The 24288-nt window shown below is 42.1% G+C and overlaps 1 protein-coding gene across 1 annotated transcript; it reads right to left on the reverse strand.

Moving 5' to 3' along the window:
• Positions 1-1907: 1907 nt before the first annotated feature.
• LOC137440581 (sodium/hydrogen exchanger 9B2-like) lies at positions 1908-23024 on the reverse strand. Its single transcript, XM_068136840.1, is given in 14 exon segments — positions 1908-2780; positions 3693-3829; positions 4038-4146; positions 6456-6605; positions 8116-8222; positions 8751-8926; positions 9836-9963; positions 12092-12234; positions 14829-14903; positions 14906-14998; positions 17050-17233; positions 19711-19813; positions 20999-21065; positions 21570-23024. Coding segments are annotated over 14 exon segments (1944 nt in total). The 5' UTR covers positions 21802-23024; the 3' UTR covers positions 1908-2540.
• Positions 23025-24288: the final 1264 nt, after the last annotated feature.

Here is a 24288-nt window from a genome sequence, read left to right on the forward strand (position 1 = left end):
AAAAGAGAATTATATAAAGCTTCTGCTCCTGTAAGTTTTACTCACACAGAATTATTTTGTAGACAGTTACTGATGAACTGAAGGCCAAGTTCCCTTTTCAATCAGGTTTACAGACATTACAATTTTCAAACAGCCTCCTCATGAAACTATCTCTGATTAAGTAACAGTGCCTCTGTTAGCAACATTAAGTAGGCAGAACAGGCACAGCAGTCAGTGGCTGACACAAGAACCACAAAGCACAGCCCCCTAACCATCAGTGTACTGTTTGAAAACATCTAGTCCGGGTACAAACACAAACTGAAGATTGTACATTCCTTAAGGAAGCAGAGCACAGCAGTGTGTACAGTAAGAAAAATGTCAATGTACTTGACAACTGTTAGGAGAAGACTCACCAAAGAATTTCCTGGTATTTTTAATCCCTGTCCTGGAATTGCAAGCTACAAATCTTAAATACTTCTCTGGAAGCTTTCTTTTTGGCTTGGAGAGGAAGGCATAAACAAAAGGCACACATACTGAGCTGTACTTCATCTATATACAGAGGCATTTGCAGACACTGCAAAGAATGCAGTTTCAAGTTTCTTTTAAAGGTATTTTTGTACATGTTTGTGTTGCATGTTGAAAGTGTAAAAGCTGAACTAGGACTTGCCAATGCCAAAACAATCTAGATAGCTGAAATACATTCTACACAGGATCCTGTAAAATGAGTTCAGTGAACTGTGGTGTAGAAGTCTGTAGGCAAGCATTGTCTACCTTGATTACAGGCACCATCTAACAGCCTTACTGAAAAATAACAAAGCTTCCAGGTTTTGGGGGATGCTGTACTAGCTCCATGCCTCAGCCTGGAGCTGGGAAGGACCTACTTGGAGCTATTTACTTGTACAAAACGTAACAGAGTATGAAAATTTTTCCAGTGTCTGTCAATACTAAACCCTAACTGATACCAAAGCTAAAGGCAAGAGCAGGATTACGGTCCACAGAGGAGGTACTCCTGGCTTTAGGACAGTCAAGGGGAAGGGAAAAGAAACTCCTCTAGGAATGGGAAAATCAAATGTGAACTATATTTCAACTGACTGTGTGGGAGGTATCTATATTAAGTAAAATGAAGAAAACCACATTAGAGCTTTCTGCTTCCTCTGGTGAAATATTTTGGCAAGATAATCAACATGATTGTTGCCACTTATTACTGTGATCCCTAGCCACACACAGGTTGTGTTTCTGGAAAGACTCATGGATTCTTTGGGTATGTGTTGAGGGTGCTAGTGCTGTGACCCAAAACACTGCTTCCTCGTGACACCTTCCACTGTACAGCAGCCTTTCTGAAGGTAGGGAAGAATAAGGCTCCTCTTGGTTTGTACTATTGCTCTCAGCACTGTATTTTCAAGGCTATTTAAAGTGTATTAGTTTTCCTTGTGAACCAGGGTAAAAAATGTCATGGTGAATCTGAGACGCTGCCACTCTCCACAGTTAGTGCAGCCAGCTAACATGTAGCAAAATCCCTGGGTTTTTTTGCTACAGTTATCCAAATATAGATGTGAGAAGGACCTGATAATGGCATTTTCTCAGAACAAAGCAACTGGAGATCCCAGCTGATCCATGAATCTTGATTTAAGAAAAGGTCTGCTGCTATTGCTGAGATCCCCAAAAGGAGCCAAGGAAGAAAGGGACAACTCATTGCCAAACAAACTGGAGAAGAGCTCTCCCGTCAACTGTTCTACAGCATGCAAACATAGGCACTCAATGGTCAAAGAGCTGGATTTCCCTCCCATGACATCAGGTTGTGTAAATGCTGAGGAACACAGGTGAAACAGCAGACATCTCAATCCCATAGAATTATGTCCCAGTCCTGATAGCATCCCCTCAGTCCATTTTCAAGCTCAGCCCTTTCTTCTATCAGCATCAGCAACACTGGTATTACCACAGTCTGTGATGGACCCAACTGCTTCTTTCAGCACAAAAGTACCACTTGCTGTTTCTTGCAGTGCCCACAGCTGACCATCCCTTGAAGGCACAAAGGAGTGCATGAGTTGTGAGGAAGAGCAGCGACAGGAAAAGACAAGTTTTGGAACCTGAGTGAGGAAAGAGAGGAGATCACCAACCCATGACAGGTCTCGTTCACTGTGTGTCAGCAGTCTCTTATTCAGAAGTTCCATTCTTTGAGCTGTTGAACTTATCTCATAGCCCATCAAGAAGGTCACCCATCAAGAAGGTGCTCACTTTTAGTCTTCATTTTTTTTCCTGTTTATATTTCATCTCATGACTTCATACTTCTGATCCTCTTCCTGGCCTCACACCCGTCCATTTCAAGTAACTGTCGACTGCTAACTTCTCAGTGACTCACTGCCTGGCCAGCCTGTTCACTGTATGTTCAGTTCTTTCATCTTTTAAAGCACCATCAACACAGAAAAATATTTTATGCAAATCCCCCAGGGTTGATTTAAAATAGCAGACAAAGCTGACACTTGTTTTGGTTCCCTTCGGAAAGATTACAGACACGCTGTGTTTACTCAGCAGAAGTGTAAGGCATCCCATAGGTGTCTGTCTTAAGAAGCATCACAGGCCTCTGCCTCTTCTCCAACCTCAGCACATTCCTCATCCTCCTTGCCATTTGTCTGAGCTTTCTGCAAAAGTCTGGGCCCTGCCAAGCCGATAACCAGGGCTCCAATTGGAGCAGTGATCAAGATAGCCAGGAAAGCCACTGTTAGTACATCCATTCCATACTTTTCTAGTTGCTCATCCTGATGTCTTCTTGCTGTATCCAGGGCAAGGGAACCTATTGCAGCCTGCAGGAAAGAAAACATTACACTGAAAGAGGGGAAAAAGGGACTAATCATCAGTCAACATTTAACACAGAGTTGACGTTTTTGTTAAATTCAGCCCATTTATTTCTAGGCAGCACACAGAAAAGTAATTGCACCCGTGGGAACAATTTTCTATTAGTTATACCTCAAATTTCCTATGCTAAGAAGTTTGTTTGGCTGATTCCCTCCTGTGAAGGGCATTGCTTAGCTGCCATCTTTCCCACATTCTGGAGGATGTGTGATTAATTAAATGGGCAGGTATATTGTATCCTGCAGATACTAAAATGCCACACTTTGAGAATGTGTCCTGACAAGAATTAACTAGTAGAAGCTTCACAAATCTTTCAATAATCCTTATTGGTTCTGACTGTTAACTTCAGTTTGCAAGTAATCATGCTACTGAGGCAAAGTCTAAATGACAAAGATCACTGAAATAAAAGGAGCAGGAATGTAGCCAGCTGGAGGATTCTCTAGCAACATAGCTGTCAGATTAATCCTTGCCAAAATGCCCACCAACTGAAAACCTATTCTGAAACTCTGGTGTGACTGTCCATGCAGAACTTCATCTGTTAGACAAAAACACTTTTACCTTGTTTTGGAGAGTCCTCAGAATCAGTAGCCGAATAATAAGTTGAACTTCCTATGATCTAAGTACAATTCACTGTCATTATTAAAGAGTATAACCCAGAATGCAGGCGAAACCCCTTCACATAGAAGACTCTGAGTGCACTTTGCAAGCAGACCTAGGGTGAATTAGAACAATGAGTTTCCTATATACTGCATTCTGCTGTTACTGAGCTTCATCCTCTCCTTGTTTACTGCTGTCCTAGTTATGAGGAGCTTTGCTGCAACAGTAGATTGAGCCTGCAATGAAAGTGATGTTGGCCTGTTTACCTGGACAGTGGCTTTGGGAATCCATGCCAATGCAATGAATACTTTCTCCTTGAAATTAAACCCAGCAAAACACACCATCAGGAACGTTGCTATGATTCGCACAACTAGGGCAATGCCTAATGTGGCCACACAGAGCCCTGCAACAAAGACAAAACAGTGCTCAGTGCTTTTGTGCATAGGTGCCTGATGGAAATCAGCCTCCTAAAACTGTAGCTTTCTAGTGGAGTTGGAGGTTGATTTTTTTACTTTTTCCCAATCATCTGTAGCCTGCTTTGCTTTAGGTGTCTTCATAGAGAATCTTCAGAAGCCAGAAGTGAAAGCTGGATAATTAGTGAATGATCTTACCAACAGTTTCAGGCCTAAGAGATGTAACTGATACTTCTGCTCCAATTAAACCAAAAAGGAAAGGCTGAAAGATATTCCATGCAACTGCAATAATTTTTTCTACTTCCCTCTGCAAGGAAAACAAGAACACTCTGTAAATTCATAAAGATATGGCCAAGTGGACACAACATTTAATCAAAGGACAAAGTAAAAATGTGTCATAAAGATTGTCCAGAATTGCTCCTCCTTCTTTGACCTAGTACTAAAGGATTCAAAATCAGCTGTGCACCTTTCGGTCTGGCTCTGCTGGTAAATAAATGCTTGCATCTCACAGAGACAAATAAAATTCACTGATTTTTGAACAGAAACAGAGCAGTTTGCAGACAAGAGAAAGAAAAGAAAGTATAGTTCATTTTCAGTATTCAGGAAGATGTAATTTGAACAGCTTTCCCATGAAGTTTCTGAGCATTTGGGAATGACATGCTTAAATGTGCTCTGCATTCGTAGCTAAGCAGAGTCAGACCCTCGAAAGTCTCAGTCATGACCTAATTCCACTTGTGCTGCACTCAGAGACCTGTCTCTCTGTGAGCAAAGTGAGACTGAGCAGATCTGCAGTCCCATATTAGTAAAAAGTATTGAACTTTTCAGTGTGAAGCACTGTACGAGGGCAAAGTCATCTTTTCTCCTTGTGTTTGAACTTGATACCTAACAACTTTCCTAAAAAAACCTTCTGCCAGGATAAAACAGGAATCTTCTGCTTATCTGATATGACTAATAGCACTTCTTTTTTAATTAAGTGGGTTCTACAATGTTTCTTGTTCTCTGTGGTCAGGATTTGCTGAGTGACTTCCACCAGGGACAGCAGGAGGCCATGGCCTTTGAAAAGGTCTGCAGGAAAACCTTGGTAATATGCAGACGTGTTTCATATGAGGAGCAGCTGAGGGAGCTGGGGTTGTTTAGCCTGGAGAAGAGACAACTAAGGGGAGATCTTAGTGCTGTCTACAGCACTAGTGAGACTGGTGTTGGTCTCTCCTCCCAAGTAACTAGCAACAGAATGAGAGGAAATGGCTTTAAATTGTGTCAGGAGAGGTTCAGACTGGATATTGGGAAAAACTTCTTTACTGAGAGCACAGTGAGGTGTTGGAACAGGCTGCCCAGGGAGGTGGTGGAGTTGCCATTCCTGGAGGTGTTCTGGAAGCTGTAGAAGTGGTGCTTCAGGATATGGTTTAGTGGTTGTGGTAGCTGGGTTACAGTGGGACTTGACGATCTTAAAAGGACTTTCCAGGCTTACTGATTCTATGTCCTATTCTGTCTCTGGCTGTATGTGATAAAAAAAGAGCTAACACATTTGAAGTCAATATCGTTAAGGCCAAGAAGCTTCATTCACTAATCAAAAGAACTTTAACTAAGCATTTATAGATTACATATACCCTTTAAAGGTCCTTGCTTCTGAAATGGTTGAAAAGCTTTGCAATAGGGAGCTTCAACTACTTAATGGACATTACATCTGGTAAGTGCCAAGATGAGATTTTCCTTCTAACACTGACAACTTAATCCACTAAACAGAAACCATGGTTTCTTATTAATTGTTTTAACAAACCTTGAGATCTTACTGAAGCCAGTGTCTAGATGGGGATAATAAAGTGGTCTCTGCTATATCTGATCCCCTTTCCTTTCTCGTCTTCCCTTGTCCTATGGCATGTCACAAGGCTACAGCTGTGGAGAGAAAGATGCCCTTAAAACATTTAAGTGTTGATGGTGTCAAGGAAAAGAGGCAGTGAAGCATGCCCAGGTACAGGAATGCAACAGGGCTGCAACAATAAGAGGAAGCAGGCTTAGTGGCTAAGAGAAAGTGACTAAACCCCAGCCTTCTGGACTTGCTTTGTATGTCTTTTTATCACCATTTACTGTGGGCATCCTGCTTTCTAATTTATCCAGAATACACTTGCTGGGATTTGAGAAAGATGAGAAGATAACTAATTCTTACTTTCCATTTCACTCCCCTGAAAATATAAGGAATAAAACCTCGGGGTTTTTAGGCCATGGCACAACTCTATTTTGGACCCCTGTTTGTGAATCTTACCATAAAGTGACTGTGAAAGGTTGCAGATACTCAGAGCTTTGGATTCCTAGCTGAGTGCTTTGACAACTAAAATCTCCTTTACACTGTTTAAGATATCTAAGAAAAGCTTGTGAGCATTTCCTTGTCAGTATGTTAGGCTCTCTATCAATATGTATTCAGAGACATGGTAGCTTCCTGTCATGCTAAACGTTAAAGTCTTCCAAAATAAATGTAGACTGTTGCAGTTTTTTTAGTCCATACACCCCCTAGAACTTCATAAATGCAACATTGCTGCCCCTGACAGAAATTCAAACTCCTGCCAGGCTGTAGATTCACAAGAGTTTTAGTATGCTGTGCTTCATTACATAAGCATTCACCTTTTCATCAGACCATCCCACACCTGCCACAAAAGCTAAGACTAATGTGCAGAGCCCTCCTGATCCAGGGAAACCAAAGTAGATGCTGCCAAAAATAGCAAACATGGACAGCCCAAGCACAAAATATGACCTCTTCCATGCCAGAGATGCCTGCAGAAAAAAAGACAAACAAAAAAAGTAAATTTACTTTAGAAATGGAGGAAAAAGACTCATTCTGTTAATCTTGAACAGTGTGGAAATAAAAATTGCCAGTAGCCATTGTGAAAGAATCAAGGCTTTCAAGAGAGACTTGGAACTGCTTTGTTGATTTCAGGGCATTTTTTTGGACATTCATCCCTGAGGAATTTAAATTTTGGAAGTTTTAATATTTTTATATCACAAGGAGCATGATGCTCTTTCTACAGCCCTGCTTCAACTCTGCAATAACGAGATTTTCTACCTGTGCAGACAAATACAGTTCACCTACAGAGAGGTGAAATCCTTGCCACTAGACAGACAGAACAGAATAAACCAGGTTGGAAGAGACCTTCAAGATCATCATGTCCAACCCATCATCCACTAAACCATGGCACCAAGCACCCTATCAAGTCTCCTCCTAAACACCTCCAGTGATGGCGACTCCACCACCTCCCCGGGCAGCACATTCCAATGGCCAATCACTCTTTCTATGAAGAACTTCTTCCTAACATCCAGGTTAAATCTCCCCTGGCACATCTTGAGACTGTGTCCTCTTGTTCTGGTGCTGGTTGCCTGGGAGAAGAGACCACCCCCCACCTGGTTACAACCTCCCTTCAGGTAGTTGTAGAGAGCAATAAGGTCTCCCCTGAGCCTCCTCTTCTTCAGGCTAAGCAACCCCAGCTCCCTCAGCCTCTTCTCATAGGGCTTGTGTTCCAAACCCAAATCAAGCAAACATTAGCCAGGGGAAATCTAGTATTATTTGATCAAGTCTCACAGCAGACAGTTACATCTGTGACATTGTTCCCCACTAATATTTATCTTTTTTAGCCCCTGTATCACATTTCTTAGGTTTTTCTTTTTAGTAATAGAAAAATATGTTCCCACTGAAGGCAATGGATGCTTTGCAAATTGACTTCAGTAGTCCAGAACATACCTACTTTCTTCCACAATTTTCTGTTCACTGAATTGGCCCTTGATAGTAAATTCATCTACCATTTTCTATAATCTTAATTTTAATTGAAAGTATGACATTCTAGTGCTAATGATATGCACAATCACTTGAAGCCTCCAATCTATCCACTTGTTTTTTATCTTAGGCCTACTGGAAACACCTTGTAGAAGTAAATGTATCACATATCAATCTGATGATTATTTGACTGTCTGAAATGGGTATCAGGTCATTCCTGCTTTACATGTGGACATTTCCACTGCCTTCAGTGAGACCAGAATGATGAGCTGTGTTTCAAACTCTGTATAAGGAAGAACTATGAAATCATGAATGGTTATTTTTGTGGTAAACAAACCATCGCCTATAAAACACATCCTCACTTGATAGGCTTTGCAACCTGGAAGCTGTTTGTGCTGTACATAGCTTTCCCCCAAAACACATGAAGCTGTGGAATTAATAAATTAAGCACATCATCCCTTAGGCAAAGAATATCTGTTTTCTAAGATTTTTATGGGTTTTTAACTGGGTTTTTACCTGATCATGGCTTGGGAAATATCGAACAAACATTCCCAGAATTCCCCCAGATGCTATGCCAACAGCAACCTCCAGCACGCCATGGAACATGTTGTACCAAGTAGAGCCTGTTTGGCAGAAGAAAAATGGGTTCAGTAAGCCATACACAGACCCTTCCTGCACAAACCACACTGTAGACTTAGGAGGCTAATTCCAGGATAGTGTCTGCTTTAAATTGCTTGGAGGCAAAGGGACTCAGGAGAGAACCTATGGGCCTGATAGTACTGGGTAATGCAACTTTCTCTCTGTAAAAGCTCATGCTAGAAAGAAAGAAAGTGTGCCAGAAAAGTCAGAGAAAGTACCACTGCAAGAACACTGCCAAACCCAGGGAAATTTGAAAGCATTATGTTGGGCATGCAGGAACCAGACTTGGCAGCTGAAGTAGCAGACAGGGAAAAAACTGCTGTGAACCACAACTCAGAGCAGACAACGTTGCAGCAGGACTTCTGATCATGGGTAACTTCCCTCTCCAAGCTGAAGTCCATACACTGTCATACATGTCATTAAGTTGCAAACTAGTCAGTCATAACAGAGCACATACTCTTCAAAATGTCACTTTGTTCTGGATTTCACCACATACAGATGAAGCAGCATACCGGAAGAGAACGCCATCCCAAGGCAAGTGTTGAAGCCTGTAATAGCCAGAATGTCATCAATACTGCCAGCTGCCATTAGCAAAGTTGGGACACCTTTGTCCACCCCATATCCCCCAGCTTGTAAAATCAGCATTGAAGGAACCACCACAGCGGGGGAGACTGCACCTAGAACAAAACTGAAAACACAAATTCAGCCTCTCTTAAAAAGAAAACACTGAACAAAAATCTTCAAAATTTCTGACCCCAATTCTTTATAAATAACAAGCTCTTTACATTGGGTATTGTCCTTACCTTTCCCTGCTAATTAAAAGCAGTGATATTTCTATGCTGATTTGCCATCAGCTCTTACTTCCTGCCCAACTCAACAGCAGTGTCACTGCAGGCCCAGGGTCTGTCCAGGTGCTCATATGCAGGGCAGCTGGGCTGGTCACCCAGACAAAGCCAGCTAATTGCCTTGCAGGCTCCACAGACTGAGACTTCAGACCACACTGAAGACCAGTTATGCTCCCACCTATATGACTTGTCCACTTACTGTCCCATTTAGGAACCTGGTCTAGATATGCTTACAACTCAGTAGTCCAGTTCCTTCTCAAAAATCAGTGTGTGGCAGAGAAGTTCATCTACCTTGCTCCGGTATATGAGTCTGGACCACATTCACCAGTATGGATATAAGTAGATGGAAAAGGTTTCCTCCTCAAGTATATTACTCCAGAATATAACATGCCATATCTTAATTCCAGCATGAGGATGCTCCAAACTGTGATATCATTTTCTGTCCCTTAAAGTCCCCAGTGTTGTGCTTGAAGAACTCAGGGACTGCACCATCCTCCTTCTTTCAAATGCTCAGATCACAAACAAAGAAGAGTAATGATGCAAGTAGTCCTCCACAGCCTGGAAATGTGACCTTTAGATTAGCCACTGAGCCAGACATGAATGGTAAGCAAACAACCACAGGGGCTAAGCACAGCTTCCTAGCTCGCATTAAACCGAGGTCTCTGGCACAGAGAATGAGCTGCACTTGGATCATTTAACTGTAGCATGAAAATAGGCACCTTTGTCCCAGAGGAGAAAAGAGAGTACGTTACCCTAATATAAATCCCCATTGCCATGGCAAATGCATGAACAAGTAAGCAAGAACAGCAGCTGTGCATGTTTCTGAGAGGCACGGTCCAAAGGAGAGCCGTAAACAGACTGCTTTGAGCTTCTTAAGCGCCTGCAACGGACAAGCACATACAGACATTAGTATCAGTACTCTTGGCTTCACAGAAGAGAAATACATTTATGATCTGATACCATTTATCAGAAGAAGCCCAGTACAGGATGGGACAGCTCTATGCTACCTAAGCCAGCGATAGGATTAAAAACACGACTGGATTTGGTTATAAATTTCCAAGTGTAGCTGTGAAAGTCACTGAATCTAGGTTTGAAAAGGTCCCTCCCTGTGTATCACAGGAAGGATTGGCAGAAGATTCTGTTTGGCTTCTTGCACAAACAATGTGAGAGGCTAGACCAGCTAGGATCCATTTGAAAAGTGCACCTACAGTTACTGCAGGCCATTTGCTTCATCCACTGAAGATTTTGCTATCATGCTGCAAGTTGCATGAGAACCCCCAGAAAATTATTCAAAATCCATGAACAAGTCATGCAAAATGGGAGAACTACATAAACTTGGCACAAGGAGCCAAGCATCTCTTTCAGCTGTCTCACTTGATATCCAGAGCAGATTACTTTCCATTTGGCTCAGCAACTACAATTATTCCTCTAAAACAGTACTTACTTGTAATGACTGCCTTTAACAGCCACCAACATGACTCCACTAAGACCATTTTGACATGGGTAAACAAATAAATCAATCAGTAAGATGCATTTTTTCCAGCTCAGTTTATGCTAGCATAATTAGAGCTGAGAATCACCAGAGCAACTGACATCCTTATCTCCACAGCTTCAGTTACATGAGGAACAACTGTAACTACAACAAAGTATTGCTACACGGAGTCCAAATGACAGTTTTGATTGCCACATGCAAAGAAAAAAAAAGAAAGAAAAAAAAAAAGAGTCAAAGATGAAGTTCCTTTGGCAAAAGAAGCTGTCATGGAATGGGAAAAAAAGCCATCTCACAGAACTGGGCATCCAAGCTGTGGGTAGCAACACACAGTCCATGATCATACAAGTTGCAGTGTCTTAGAAAAAATATTACTGTATTCTAGGCATTTTTCAAGAATGACAAAACTCTGTTTTCCTAATTATCTGAAGCACTGGGAACCAAACTAGCTGTACTTGACCTGAGTTCTAATGTAAACTTTAAGCAGCCCTTTAAACTTCAGTAAACAGAGGTCCATATAGTACAGTCATCTAGTTGATTTTCATCAAGCGACACCTCACCTTCATTCATTTATGAGGATCAGGATCACAGATTGTTAGAGGTTAGAAGGGACCTCCAGAGATCATTGAGTCCAAACCCCCATGCAGAATCACCTAGGGTAGTCTGCATAGGAATGCATTGAGCTGGGTTTTGAAAGTCTCCAGAGAAGAAGACTCCACAACCTCTCTGGGCAGCCTGTTCCAGTGCTCCGTCACCTTCACTGTGAAGCAGTTTCTCCTCATGTTGAGCTGAAATCTTCTATGTTCAAGTTTATATCCATTGTTCCTTATTGCTATGCACCACTGAAAAGAGCTTTGCCCTCTTCACTTGACACCCATCTCTCAGATATTTATAGACATTAATCAGATCCCCTCTCAGTCTTCTCAAGTCTAAACAGCCCCAGGAACATTGTGTTTCATAGAGTGCACACTATTCTTTTGTTCACAGGAGTATTACTCATCTTTTCAATTAACATATTTGCATTAAAATGTAAACAAACAAACCCCACAAAAAAAGTAAAAAAGACAAAGGTTTGGATTTTTTGGTTGGTTGAGATCTTTGATTTGTGTCAACACATGCAACAACATACTCTTCCAAGGACTGGGGATCCCTTTCATGTCTTGTTTCAGGGTGAACTGACAGGGAGTCTGTCAAGGAGTGTAAACTCTTCCTGGCAGACCATGATGCAGCACATATCCTCAAGAGGTTCTGCTCACAAAAGTGAGGAAATTTGAGGCAAGGAAGAAAATAGTCATAAAATCAGTTTTCTTCAAGTATTCTTTTGATTGCTTGTCTACTCTACAAGCCCACCTGCCAATATTAATGTACATATGATGATACAATAGATATTCTTACTGAAATGACCCAATTTGCAGATCCTCTAAGACTGAGCAATTTAATATTTTTAACTGAACCTGTTACTCAAATGTTTTTGAGGGCTGTTGTATACTGTGCCTCACAAAAATGGCTGGTGCCTCACCTTTGGATCCAGGCCAAGTCCAGCTCGGGTCAAGATGATGGAGAGCGCGATATTCCTCAGTGCTGCAGACCAGCGTAGGTTTATCTGGACAATGTCACTAATGAATGGGATGTTTCGGATTAGGAAACCAGCAAGCAGCATCCCTGAAATGAAAGAAAATAAGCTCCCATCAAATGATTCTTATTTGTATTTCATAATAGAAGCTTGCATAGCATTCCCAAAAGTAGGCATGAGAGACAAACAATTCAGGTTTTGAATCATTAGCCATGTTTTAACAATGGAGACTGAGGCATTGAAAGAGACACATGCTTAAAGCAATGAAAGTGGCCTTAAGAACACACCAAGTCAGCAATGAATAAATGTGTGTATTGCTGACACAGCTTTAGTGTGAGTCAACCAAATTCAGCTTTACTGACTAGGTGCAGGTCATAGTTTCCATAAGCAAAGACACCCCTGCATCCTTTAATGATATTTGTCTTGTTAGTAACATGAAAGGAAGAATATGGTCTCGTATTGCATACGTTCCCAAGAAGGTGGAAATTATTGGCGGGAGTCTGGACTCAATTGCCAAAGATTCCTTCCAACCTCTACCATTCTGTGATTCTGTGTGATTAAAATCCTCTTGGGTGTAAGAAATGTAGGTATCACAGGAACCATAATGCTGAGTTCATTTCACTGGGGAATATAACCTTAATCAGCTAATCATGGACTAACTTAGGCATTTTAGACTGCTCTGGCAGTAAGACTCCTATGCAGAGTGGGGGAAAAGGGGCAAAAAAAATCAGGAAGTTGGTCTTACCCACTATTTGAACTACTTGGAAGATCCAACTTTTAGCAAATATTATCAAAACTATCTAATCAGAGACTTTCTGCAAAGCTATCAGAACTGTAGTTCTGGAAGGATACAGAAAAGCAGAGGAAAGGTTGACTTTTTGTCTGCAGAGATTCGTTGCAGGTACTGATTCAAAGATACATTTTTGTGGCATAATGTTGTTAGCTGCCTTAAGAAACAGGAACTCAAAAAAAGGCAAAAAACCCAAACACACACTCTTCTTGCTTTGGTCCCAGCTTGGTGTGAGCCTTGGCTGTGGGCTTGCTTTGCCCTGCAATACACTGAACTTTCAGACACTGTTCTTGCCCCCTGCTCCCAGGGAGAAAAAAAACAAAAAGTGGCATAATTAATCTGTGGTACCTCATGGCAATTCCATCAGGCTAGCAAAATGATCACAGGCTCTTTGCAATGTTTGCCTGGGGTCCAACTCACTGCAGCTACCCTGATCTAGAAATCTACTTAACAAAACAAAAAACTCCATCTCAAAGGACATCTTGACAGGGCCACAGAGATGATCGGGGGGGCTGGGGCACCTCTCCTGTGAAGACAGCCTGAAAGAATTGGGGCTCTTCAGACTGGAGAGGACTCTGGGGAAACTTTAGAGTGGTATTTCAATTTCTGAAGGGGACCTACAGAAAGGCTGGGGAAGAACTGTTTAGAAGGGCTTGTAGCAATGTAACAAAGGGCAATGGTTTGAAACTAGAGCTACAGGTAGATTTAGATTGGACATAAAGAAAAAGTTCTTTACAATAGGAGTGATATAATACTGGAACAGGTTGCCCAGGGATGTGGTTGAGACCCTATCCCTGGAGATGTTTAGGATCAAACTTGATGTGGCCCTGGGCAGCCTGATCTAGTTGAAGGTGTCCCTGCTCACTGCAGGGGAATTGGACAAGATAACATTTGAGGGTCCCTTCCAACCCAATGCAATCTGTGAATGGTGCCTGCTGCAGCAACCTCTCTGAAATGTACACCTCAAATATACCATTGTGACTGTTTCAGTAGCAATTTCACTCCTTTTTTCCCCCAAGCCAGAGCCTCACTATAAGGTGCTTAAGTGCTCAGTCATCCACATTACAATCACCTGCACCTAGCACAAGTGGATTAAAGGCATGTATGAGTATAAGATTCTTGTTTTTAATGTAGAAAAAGAGTATTTAAAGGCATCGTCTATCTCTTCTGACTCACATATTTCTCCAGTTTTTCTCAAAGACTGGGGATCTGAACAATGAACTCTGTCCTAACCAGCTCAACAGACATGTGCTGTCATGCTTAAGTTTCTGTTGTTCAGTATTACCTGTCTGGCAAGCAGATTCATGCTCAGCTCCTAACTTTCACATACAGATGGAGAATTCACATGGGCAGAAACATTGTTTACTTTTTTTAAAGGAAGGTGTTTCCTTAGAAAGACTCCCTGTGTATTACATTCTGTAGTCCCATTACTGCAGGCATGCAGGCTATATGCAAAACTTCTGTCCCTCTCATTTGTTGGTTTTTTTTTACCTAGCTTGTGAAATTAAGCAGTGCAAGAACACAAATTAATTACTAAACCAGGGAGTCTAGAATAAGAGCCCTGTTTGGTGATATTAAACCCAAATTTTAAGTAACTCTGTAACTTCAGAATGGACTGAAGTACAGTAACCTTTGAATCTCTAGGTATACAGTTCTCTGGCCCCCAAAGAGTAAAGAAGAGATCCTTAGTAACATCCAAGCAGTTTCACCTGAGCCACTTTAGGGAATTTTGCATCTTCTCAGAGAGGACCAGATAGAAGTCACTTGAAAAGCTACAGATTTTGAGTGTGATGCACTTTGTTTGTCCCCAGTCCAAACATATCCAGCATGTAGATACTACTTGATGGTTTAAACACAAATATGCAGGGGAAAAAACAAAGAAGGATATCTTACCCAGAAGAGCAGGGAGAGGGGGCAATGTGCCTATTTTAACAAATCCAAACATTTTGCCTCCAATGACAGCAAAAAATACAGAAACAGAATTCCAAAAAGATTTCCACCTGGGAGACACTCAGTACCAGTGATGGACCAAACCACAGCCCAGACCAGGACCACCACTGCAACTGAAAGAAAAGAAGAAATATTAATAGAATAGAATAGAATAGAATAGAATAGAATAGACCAGACCAGACCAGACCAGACCAGGTTGGAAGAGACCTCCAAGATCATCGTGTCCAACCTATCATCCAACACCACCTAAACAACTAAACCATGCAACCAAGCACCCTATCAAGTCTCCTCCTGAACACCTCCAGTGATGGTGACTCCACCACCTCCCCAGGCAGCCCATTCCAATGGGCAATCACTCTCTCTGGGTAAAACTTCCTCCTAACTTCCAGCCTAAACCTCCCCTGGTGCAGCCTGAGACTGTCCTCTTGTTCTGGTGCTGGTTGCCTGGGAGAAGAGACCAACCTCTGCCTGTCTACAACCTCCCTTCAGGTAGTTGTAGAGAGCAATAAGGTCACCCCTGAGTCTCCTCTTCTAATCATCTCTAAGTGCCAAATTTTGTTGCTATCAGATCGCATTTAGCTTCTACTAAGGAAAAAGGCACCATGACTTGCAGAAATAAAATCGCCTTAAAAATCAGTTTCATCATAACAATGTGTTTCATTTTTGATACTCTCTAAATTGATGATCAGATTTTAGAAAGTACTTTCCAAAATGGTTACAAGAACATCAGTAGGGACTAAAAGGTACTGAGTGAAACTTGGGATAATGTGGAAAGCATTTAACAGGTGCCAAATTTAAAGCAAAGACTTTCATGTGGTTCTCTCTTATTTGTTTATCGTCCTTCATCTACTCCCGAACCTACTGCTGTACAACCTGTTATATCTTCAAAGCTAATGACTGCAGCTCCAGCCTAATTTTTAAAAGAATCTGAGTGTAATATATAGGCTGGATGTGCTTGTGCAAGACACTGCTATCCCTGGGAAAAATAATCTGAAGAAGGGCATGTCTCTGGACAGCCCAAAGTAGCACAGATACTTCCCTTGATACAACAATCAGAGATAATACACTGGGGAAAGAAAATCCTGAAAATATTATAAGTGAAAATATTATAAGATGTGAAAATATTATGCTCCTTCCAGACTCCCAAATCTGTTCAGCAAGAACAAGTTTGCATAGAGATAAAAATAGAATACTGAAGGAAGGAGAAAAATGTGTTGAATAAATTCCTCTTCTTGTATCGCAAGGAAATGCATTGCATTTTCAGACAGGATTATTCTTAATCTGATTTGAGGCTGACAGATGTCAAAGGAAGGACCAGCAGGTTTCCAAACATAAAAGCCTAAGAATCCCAAGTGAGAGAATGGAGGCTGTGGAAGCAATCATGAGCCACAAGAAGTGTCTTTTCTTAGGAAGAATCATGATCACAGAAAACATCCAATTGGAAGAGACCTCAAAGATCATCTAGTCCAGCTCCTGACCCTGCACTGAAGGGTCAACACTAAGCCATGGTCCACACGCTGCTTAAACACCTCCAGGGAGAGTGATTCCACCACTACCCTAGACAGACCATTCTAATGTTTGAGAACCTTCTCTGTGAAGAAATATTTCCTAGCATCCAGCCTGAGCCTCTTGGTGCAGCTTGAAACCATTTCCTCTAGTCCTGTTGCTTGATACCAAGGGGCTAGGTCAGCCAGGCATCCTCTTCTGTGGGCAGATCTTAAATAAAATGGGTCAATTTGTCTTAGGATTCTTGAAATTGTAAGCCTGGGATATTAAGGAGCAAAAGGACTGCAAAGTCTCGTATTTGTTGCCTCAATTCAACAAAAAGCCATTAGGGCTCCAGTGTGGCAACACTACCACTGTATTTATAATTATCTCAATGCTCTCACACCAAAATGAGATGAAAATTTGCAATGCAAAACCATACCTACCATATTAAACACAGAAGAGAGGATGGTGAAACAGGAATTCTACATTCAGATCTTTGTTTCAGCTCTTTCCACCACCCCCCACCCTGCTAAAACATGAAAGCAAAAGTGCGATAGGTAAAACTCAGCTATTTCCTTTCATTATTTTCATGGACAATGGAGAGATATCATCACATCTGGAGAAATGAGTACTTCAGTTGTCATTTCTTGTTTTAATTGAGCTCTTTGTTACATACCATTTGTCACTGTTTGGGCCAGTAAATCCTGTGGAGGACAGGTACATATTTGCCTCCATGTTCTTGCAGGTGTTGAAGACCCTGCTGTTGGCTCTGGAGGCTGCTGAACACAGTGATTCAAGAGAGCAGTTTCTTCTGTTTGTATATTCCCATCAGTACCTTTAGCCTCTACTGGTGCTCCCTCCTGAATGAAAAGAAGATGATGCTTTCAGAAGTAGCACTATATACCTTTAAATAGAGTACAAGACCTGAAATCAGCTGTGAAGCACTAGATCCACACTGTCTAGAGGAGACTACATTAACTAACCAATCACTGTAGGAATGGTCCAGCTTTGCAATGTATTTGGGATTTTGGGTTATGTACTTCTCTGCATGGTACAAAGAACATAACCAATATGCAGGTATGGGAGACTGCAGGGTATTTGCCTTTTTATCTGCAACTGACAGGCCTCCTCTCCCCACACAAATAGCACCTGCTCAGCAAGAATATCAGCATATTTGATGAAGAAACAATATTGACAGGCCAGGTTCAGCTTGTCTTGTATGCAAATTGTTTATTAATATTTCCTACAATTTGATAAGGTTCTGCTTCCAGACTGGATTTCATAATACAGTTAGTGATTAGCATCATCTTTAATATCACAGTATCACTAAGGTTGGAAGAGACCTCAAAGATCATCAAGTCCAACCTGTCACCACAGACCTCATGACGAGACCATGGCACCAAGTGCCACGTCCAATCCCCTCTTGAACACCTCCAGGGATGGTGACTCCACCACCTCGCTGGGCAGCACATTCCAATGACAAATGACTTGCTAGGTGAAGAACTTTCTCCTCACCTCGAGTCTAAACTTCCCCTGGTGCAGCTTGAGACTGTGTCCTCTTGTTCTGGTGCTGGTTGCTAGAGAGAAGAGACCAACCCCTTCCTGGCTACAACCACTTTTCAGGTAGTTGTAGAGAGCAATAAGGTCTCCCCTGAGCCTCCTCTTCTCCAGGCTAAACAATCCCAGCTCCCTCAGCCTCTCCTCATAGGGCTTGTGCTCAATATAACAACTAAATAACTTCTGTTGCAAAATCCTTGAACCAAAATATCAAAACCTTCTTATGATTAGACAAAATGTAAAGAATCAGGGTAGCTGCTCAGTGCAAACATTACTCACGTGATCCATTTCTGGAAGGCTCAAGCTGATAAGTCAAGTTAGAGGCGGAGAAATACTACCCTGGGTGTTATCTCCTTGAAGAGTGGTTGTTCCTTGAAACTGTTCTCTTATACTGATTCATCTACTTATCCATATTCATAGCCAAAGCACTCTTTGACCATTTTTGGATATGTGCCTCACTTTATTGTAGGGTCCTTATTTTTAACTAGTTAATCATCTGCCTTCCCTTATGATTATTCACCTTCATGTCAGCCCACTGTCATAGCATAGACATGGAATTCTTGCCTATACTGTGGTTTGGCCCTTCTCCAGTAACAGTTCCACATTTTTTTTGTCTCTCCTCTATCTCTTTCCTTTACTCAGAGTCACAGTTGGAACACAAATCTTGTGAGCTTTCAGCATGGAGGTACTTGTTTATCTACCTTGTGAGTCTGTGATCACCAGTTACCCATGTGTATCAAGATATACCATACAGTACTTATCTTTACAGTCTATCTGCTTACTCTAAAGTGCCTTTTATCAAGAATTTTATTCTTGGATTTACTGCAGATCTTTTTAAATGCCACAGACATTTCCAAGAACATTGGAAATAATGCATACAGAAGTTTAAAACTGAAGAGAGAAAATTTTTTTCTTAAATAAGGAAGACATACATGAATGGCTTTCAGCAGGTGGAGAGACAGAGACAATTTGAAAACAAAGAACTGATCTTAAATTCTCTTCCTTAACTGATCATAAAGCATATGCTTGTGTCTTTTTCCACTTCCAGTTGAAATTGCAACCACTGATTTCCAGCAACCCAATCTATAACAAACTTTTTAAACAATGAACATTTGCTAACTGTAGGAAATTCCCACTGAGATTTCTCTTCATATTCCCTTCAGATATAGGGATTTTAAGAGATATAGGAAGAAAAAGGAGAGGAAAAAGGAGCATCCTTCTCTATCTGTCATCTGTCTCTATCATCTATCCAGTTCTGGGCCCCTCAGTTTAGGAAGGATGTTGACTTGCTGGAGCGTGCCCAGAGAAGGGCAACAAAGTTGGTGAGGGGCTTGGAACACAAGCCCTATGAGGAGAGGCTGAGGGAGCTGGGGTTGCTTAGCCTGGAGAAGAGGAGACTCAGGGGTGACCTTATTTCTCTCTACAACTACCTGAAGGGGGGTTGTAAACAGGCAGAGGTTGGTCTCTTCTCCCAGGCAGCCAGCACCAGAACAAGAGGACACAGTCTCAGGCTGCGCCAGGGGAGGTTCAGGCTGGAGGTCAGGAGGGAGTTTTATACAGAGAGAGTGATTGCCCATTGGAATGGACTGCCCGGGGAGGTGGTGGAGTTGCCATCGCTGGAGGTATTCAGGGTGCTTGACAGGGTGCTTGGTGCCATGGGTTAGTTGATTAGATGGTGTTGGATGATGGGTTGGACGCGATGATCTTGAAGGTCTCTTCCAACCTGGTTTATTCTATTCTATTCTATCTGAAATTGTACTTTAAGATCCTAATTAATTACCTCACTTTGTCCATGCATGGGAATCATCCCATTTGTGTCACACACTGTTGGCTCAGAATCTTCATTATCATTTAGAATATCCTCCTTTACCATTGTTGCAAACCTAAGGAAAGCAATAAAGATGGAAAAGTTAGACAAAAGGAAGTAATGCTGTTTTCCAGATCTGTTCTCACAGATCTGGTGGAAAAAAAGACCACTTTGGAATGTAATGGATTTCATATGCCTGTGTGTGCTATACGGAAGAACAAGACATAGAAATTAATCATTAGGGCTGGAGCACCTTCCTGAATGGGACAGGCTGAGAGAGTTGAGGCTGTTCAGCCTGCAGAAAAGAAGGCTCTGGGAAGACTTCATAGCAGCCTTCCAGTACCTGAAAGGGACCTACAAGAAAACCAGGCAGGGACTTCTTACAAGGGCTTGTAGTGACAGGATGAGAGGGAATGGATTGAAGCTTGAGATTTAGATTGGACATTAGGAAGAAATTCTTTACAGTGAGGGTGGTGAGACACTGGAACAGATTGCACAGGGGGGTCATTGATGCCCCCTCCCTGATGGTGTTCAAGGCCAGGTTGAATGAGGCCTTGAGCAACCTGGGCTAGTGGAAGGTGTCCCTGTCCATGGCAGAAGAGTGAGACTAGATCATCTCTAAGGTCCCTTCCAACCCAATCCATTGTATGAATTTATGGATCTCTAAGAACAGCATTAAGCTTACAAAGTCAAGAACTAAAAAACATTTTAAAAATCTGAGTTTTAAAAATCACAGTGACCTGTGGTAACCTCATAATGGCTCCTTAAAAGTAAGGTATGTATCTCCCTCTTTGGAGATATTCAAGACCTGCCTAGATGAGTTCCTGTATGACCTGGGATAGGTGGTCCTGCTTTGGCAGGGAAGTTGGACTAGATGATCTCTCAAGGTTCCTTCCAGCTCCTAACATTCTGTGACATATATACACTTTTTTTCTATTTGTGCCTGCAATCAGCACAAGATTATTTCTGTCAACACTACTTACCAGCACCATCAATTCTTAAAGTATCACAGGCCTTGTGTGCATGGCAGTGCAAGCCATCATGCCATAAAGCTAAGAACAACAACTTTAGTTTCTAAAGCATACACACAAGAGGATACTCTTTTCCTAACACAAACCTGATGAGATCCAGCTTGATTGTCAGATAAATTTTCAATAGCATGAGTCTGTTAGACATCACTGTTCACAAACACACATTGATTGCAAATCTGAGAAACAGAAGATGCCTGCTTGAATAAAGCTTTGGACCATGCACAGCTTACACTCTATATTCAGGTGAGGCTGATGGAAATAGCTCTTGTTTAGTGCTTCTGTCCCATGGAAATATTTCTGAAAGGGAGAAATCAAGTTTGAGTTGTTTGTGAGTAATTTTTGTTGTATTTACTCAGTCTAACCGTTCCACTTCTTGTCCTGTAGATGCTAACATGAGATATGGCAGTGTACTCTTCTGTATGTCAGAAACTTTGTGCAAGTGTTTACTCCAGTTTCACAAGTCTGAGCCAGCAAGACTTGCATGCACATATCTGAAGACAAGGCTTGCTGGTGTTCTTCTCTATTACAGCACAGGTGTACATATAGGCCTAAAGAAGGTGCTGAAGCTGGACAGCTCAGCTAGGGATTAGCTCAGCAGCACTCCTCCTACCCAACCTCTGGACCTGATGACATCCAACTGTGGGTCCTGAGGGAACTGGTAGATGAAGCTGCTAAACCATTTTCAATCATAGTTGAAACAACATGGCAATCTGGTGAAGTTCCCACTGACTGGAAAATTAAACACACAACCCTCATTTTCAAAAAGACAAATAATGAAGACCCAGGAAACTACAGCCTCACCTCTGTGCCTGCAAGATGATGGAGCAGATCCTCCTGTAAACTCTGGTAAGGCACATGAAAAATAAGAAGGTGATTGGTGACAGCCAACATGGTTTCCCCAGGGAAACATCTTGCCCAGTAAATTTGTTGGCCTTTTATGACAGGGTAATAGCATTGATGGACAAGGGAAGAGCAACATGGGTGCTTTTGAGTTGTTCTGATATGAAACAGGCCTGAGACACAGCCAAAGCATAGAAGAAAAAGAGAACCACAGCAAACACTTTCAGTGTTTTCCAGGGTTGCAGTTTTGCTTTCTTTCATCTTTACTCAAATTCTTGCACTCTTGTATCTTTTTTCATTACTGCTAGTGGAACCAAATAGTTATGGTCTCAAAGTGTAGTGAGTGATCCTTTGGTTTGGTTGTTTTGTTTTCCTAGGATTGTTCCTTTCATTGATGCTGGGAATACACAGAGGCAAGTCTACTAACTGGAATAGAAACGATGAGCAATCTAGCAGTGTCTCCCTCCTCCTCTTCACTTAATACTTCTCCAGAGCATACATACTTAATTTTGTAGTTCTGAAAGGGGTGCATGTAGGTAAGGGACAGAAAGATGTTACTCCTCTTCCAGCTTTGTGCCAGCAACATCCCAGTTCTTGGGGCCATGTAGTTGCTGATGTGACATATGTTAATACTTTGAGAAACTCAAGTCCAGCTTACAATAGCTTCAGCTCCTGAATGCATCATTCACAGTAACATATAGGAAAGAACAAGTTGACTAAGCAAGGAGATGGGCTGTTTTGCCTAGCAGGAATGGTCTGAAGGTGTGAATGAGGAGTCTGACAGTGGATATGCTGTCCTTAGCTTGTTTTGTGACAAGTTTTCACTCTGTCAGGTTCTTGATAAGATCGCTTTCAATAGTAACAACGAGACCAAAGGGAATCATTAAGTTTATTCACACCAGGGTGGGGTGTTTGGGGTTTTTTGAATTCATGGGTTCTGTGTGGTGGTTTTGAGGGTGGTTTTTTGGGTGTTTTTTTTTTGAGCAGTTGTTTGGGTTTTATAATGGTTTTGGTTTTTAAACTTCACTCCTTATACAAACAAAATCAGTGATTGAGAAATCATGGAGCAGAATTCATGCCCAGAGTTAAGGCCTGTACCCTGGAAACCAGTCAGTAACAGACTTACTTCAGTACATCCCAGTAAAGTATACTTCCCTTATTTTAAAGAAAGAAAAAATTTTATTATAGGTTTTTATCAGATCCTCTCAACTTGATTTTAATTGGTAGGAAGAAGGAGAGGGAGAAATGAATTGAAGCAATAGCTGGCAGGGACAGCCTGTGCATGCCTATATTAGGAGCCCTATTGACCTGGTGACTGTCAACATTCTGCTGTGCACAGAGTCCAGAAAAGAACACAAATACACAACCATCACCACTGCCAGAGCAATTAACATTCAGAAAAAAAATCCCAACCCCCCCAACCCATCCCATGCACCACCATCCACAAAGATGTAACTAAACCCTGATGCAACCTCCTTTCCTGCCTGCTCCTCAAGCTTCCTGTCTGCAAAGCCAGCCACCAGTTCCCCATGTTACCACTCCTGTCGCCGGAGACGGAGATAGAACAAGACAGAGAAGCAGAAAACCTACCTGGGGAGTGGGCAGTACCAGCGAGAAAGAACCGCTGGCTGTGCAGCCTTCTCACGCACAGCTTCCTTCAGCAGGGAGCCGGCCAGGAGATAATCTCCTCCCTGCGAGCAGCGGCGGCTCAGTGCCAGCTCCGGCTCTTCCTCCCGCGCTGTGCTCCTAGTGCTACACAGCCCCTCCTCTAACGCCACAGCTTCACTAAGCCAGAAACAAAAACCTCAGCCCGGAGCTTGGGAAGACCGAGAGGGTTTCCCAGATGCCTTTGTGCTTTGGCACTGTGAATAGGTCACTGCTGGGCAGGAACGTGGATGGATGAGGCGTGGCTATGATTATGAGATGTCAAAGAAGGGTCAGGTTGGTTTGGGCAATGGACCAGCACTGTGCTCGGGGCATCTGGAAAGACGAGAGATGAGAATGAAGGAGATATGTCTCACATAGCCAGCCCTCTGCTTCCCCCGTTATTTCATTGCAACCTGTACACATTGAAAAGGTTGCTTTTTATGCTGCTTTTCCCATGGCCGTGGGAAGAGACATGGGGAAGCTACACACAATCCTCAGACTGCAGCACTGCAAGGGAAGGTTAGGTGCAAAGAAAGGGCAAGGATCTCTAGATTCTGCTCTAGGTGCATGCTGAAGAACTGCACTGGGACAGGCAGGAGAATTAAAACCAAACCAAGACAGAAACAATCAAAAAGCTCCAAACTTGTATATTCGTGGTGTTCTAATCAAGACATTCCTACTTGTTAAAGAAGAATCAAGTGTGTCCACCTCCTCTGTAAGCACATGAGGGAATTTGAGTCTCATTTTGCAAGCTGCACTGGGTGCATGTGAAAATAGATTCAAATGCAAGATGTTGCTATGCTGGTTGCTAGTAGCATTACACAGAATTAAGATGGCCACAAGCCTCAGAGAGAAAAAAACCCAAAAGCATTAGTTTTTAAATCAGATTAAATTTTCCAGAAGGAACCCTTCCTCCCTCCACCACAACAGAACAGTTTGCCCTAGAATCTGAAAGGTCAAAAAAACTGCTTTATGGTATCACTGGGATGGAAGGAAAACAAAGACAATTACCCAGTTCCACTGAAAACAGAAC

The sequence above is a fragment of the Melanerpes formicivorus genome, unplaced genomic scaffold (genome assembly GCF_026170545.1).
Source record: "Melanerpes formicivorus ecotype bairdi unplaced genomic scaffold, bMelFor1.0.p_v2 SCAF_4, whole genome shotgun sequence".
In the NCBI taxonomy this organism is placed as follows: domain Eukaryota; kingdom Metazoa; phylum Chordata; class Aves; order Piciformes; family Picidae; genus Melanerpes; species Melanerpes formicivorus.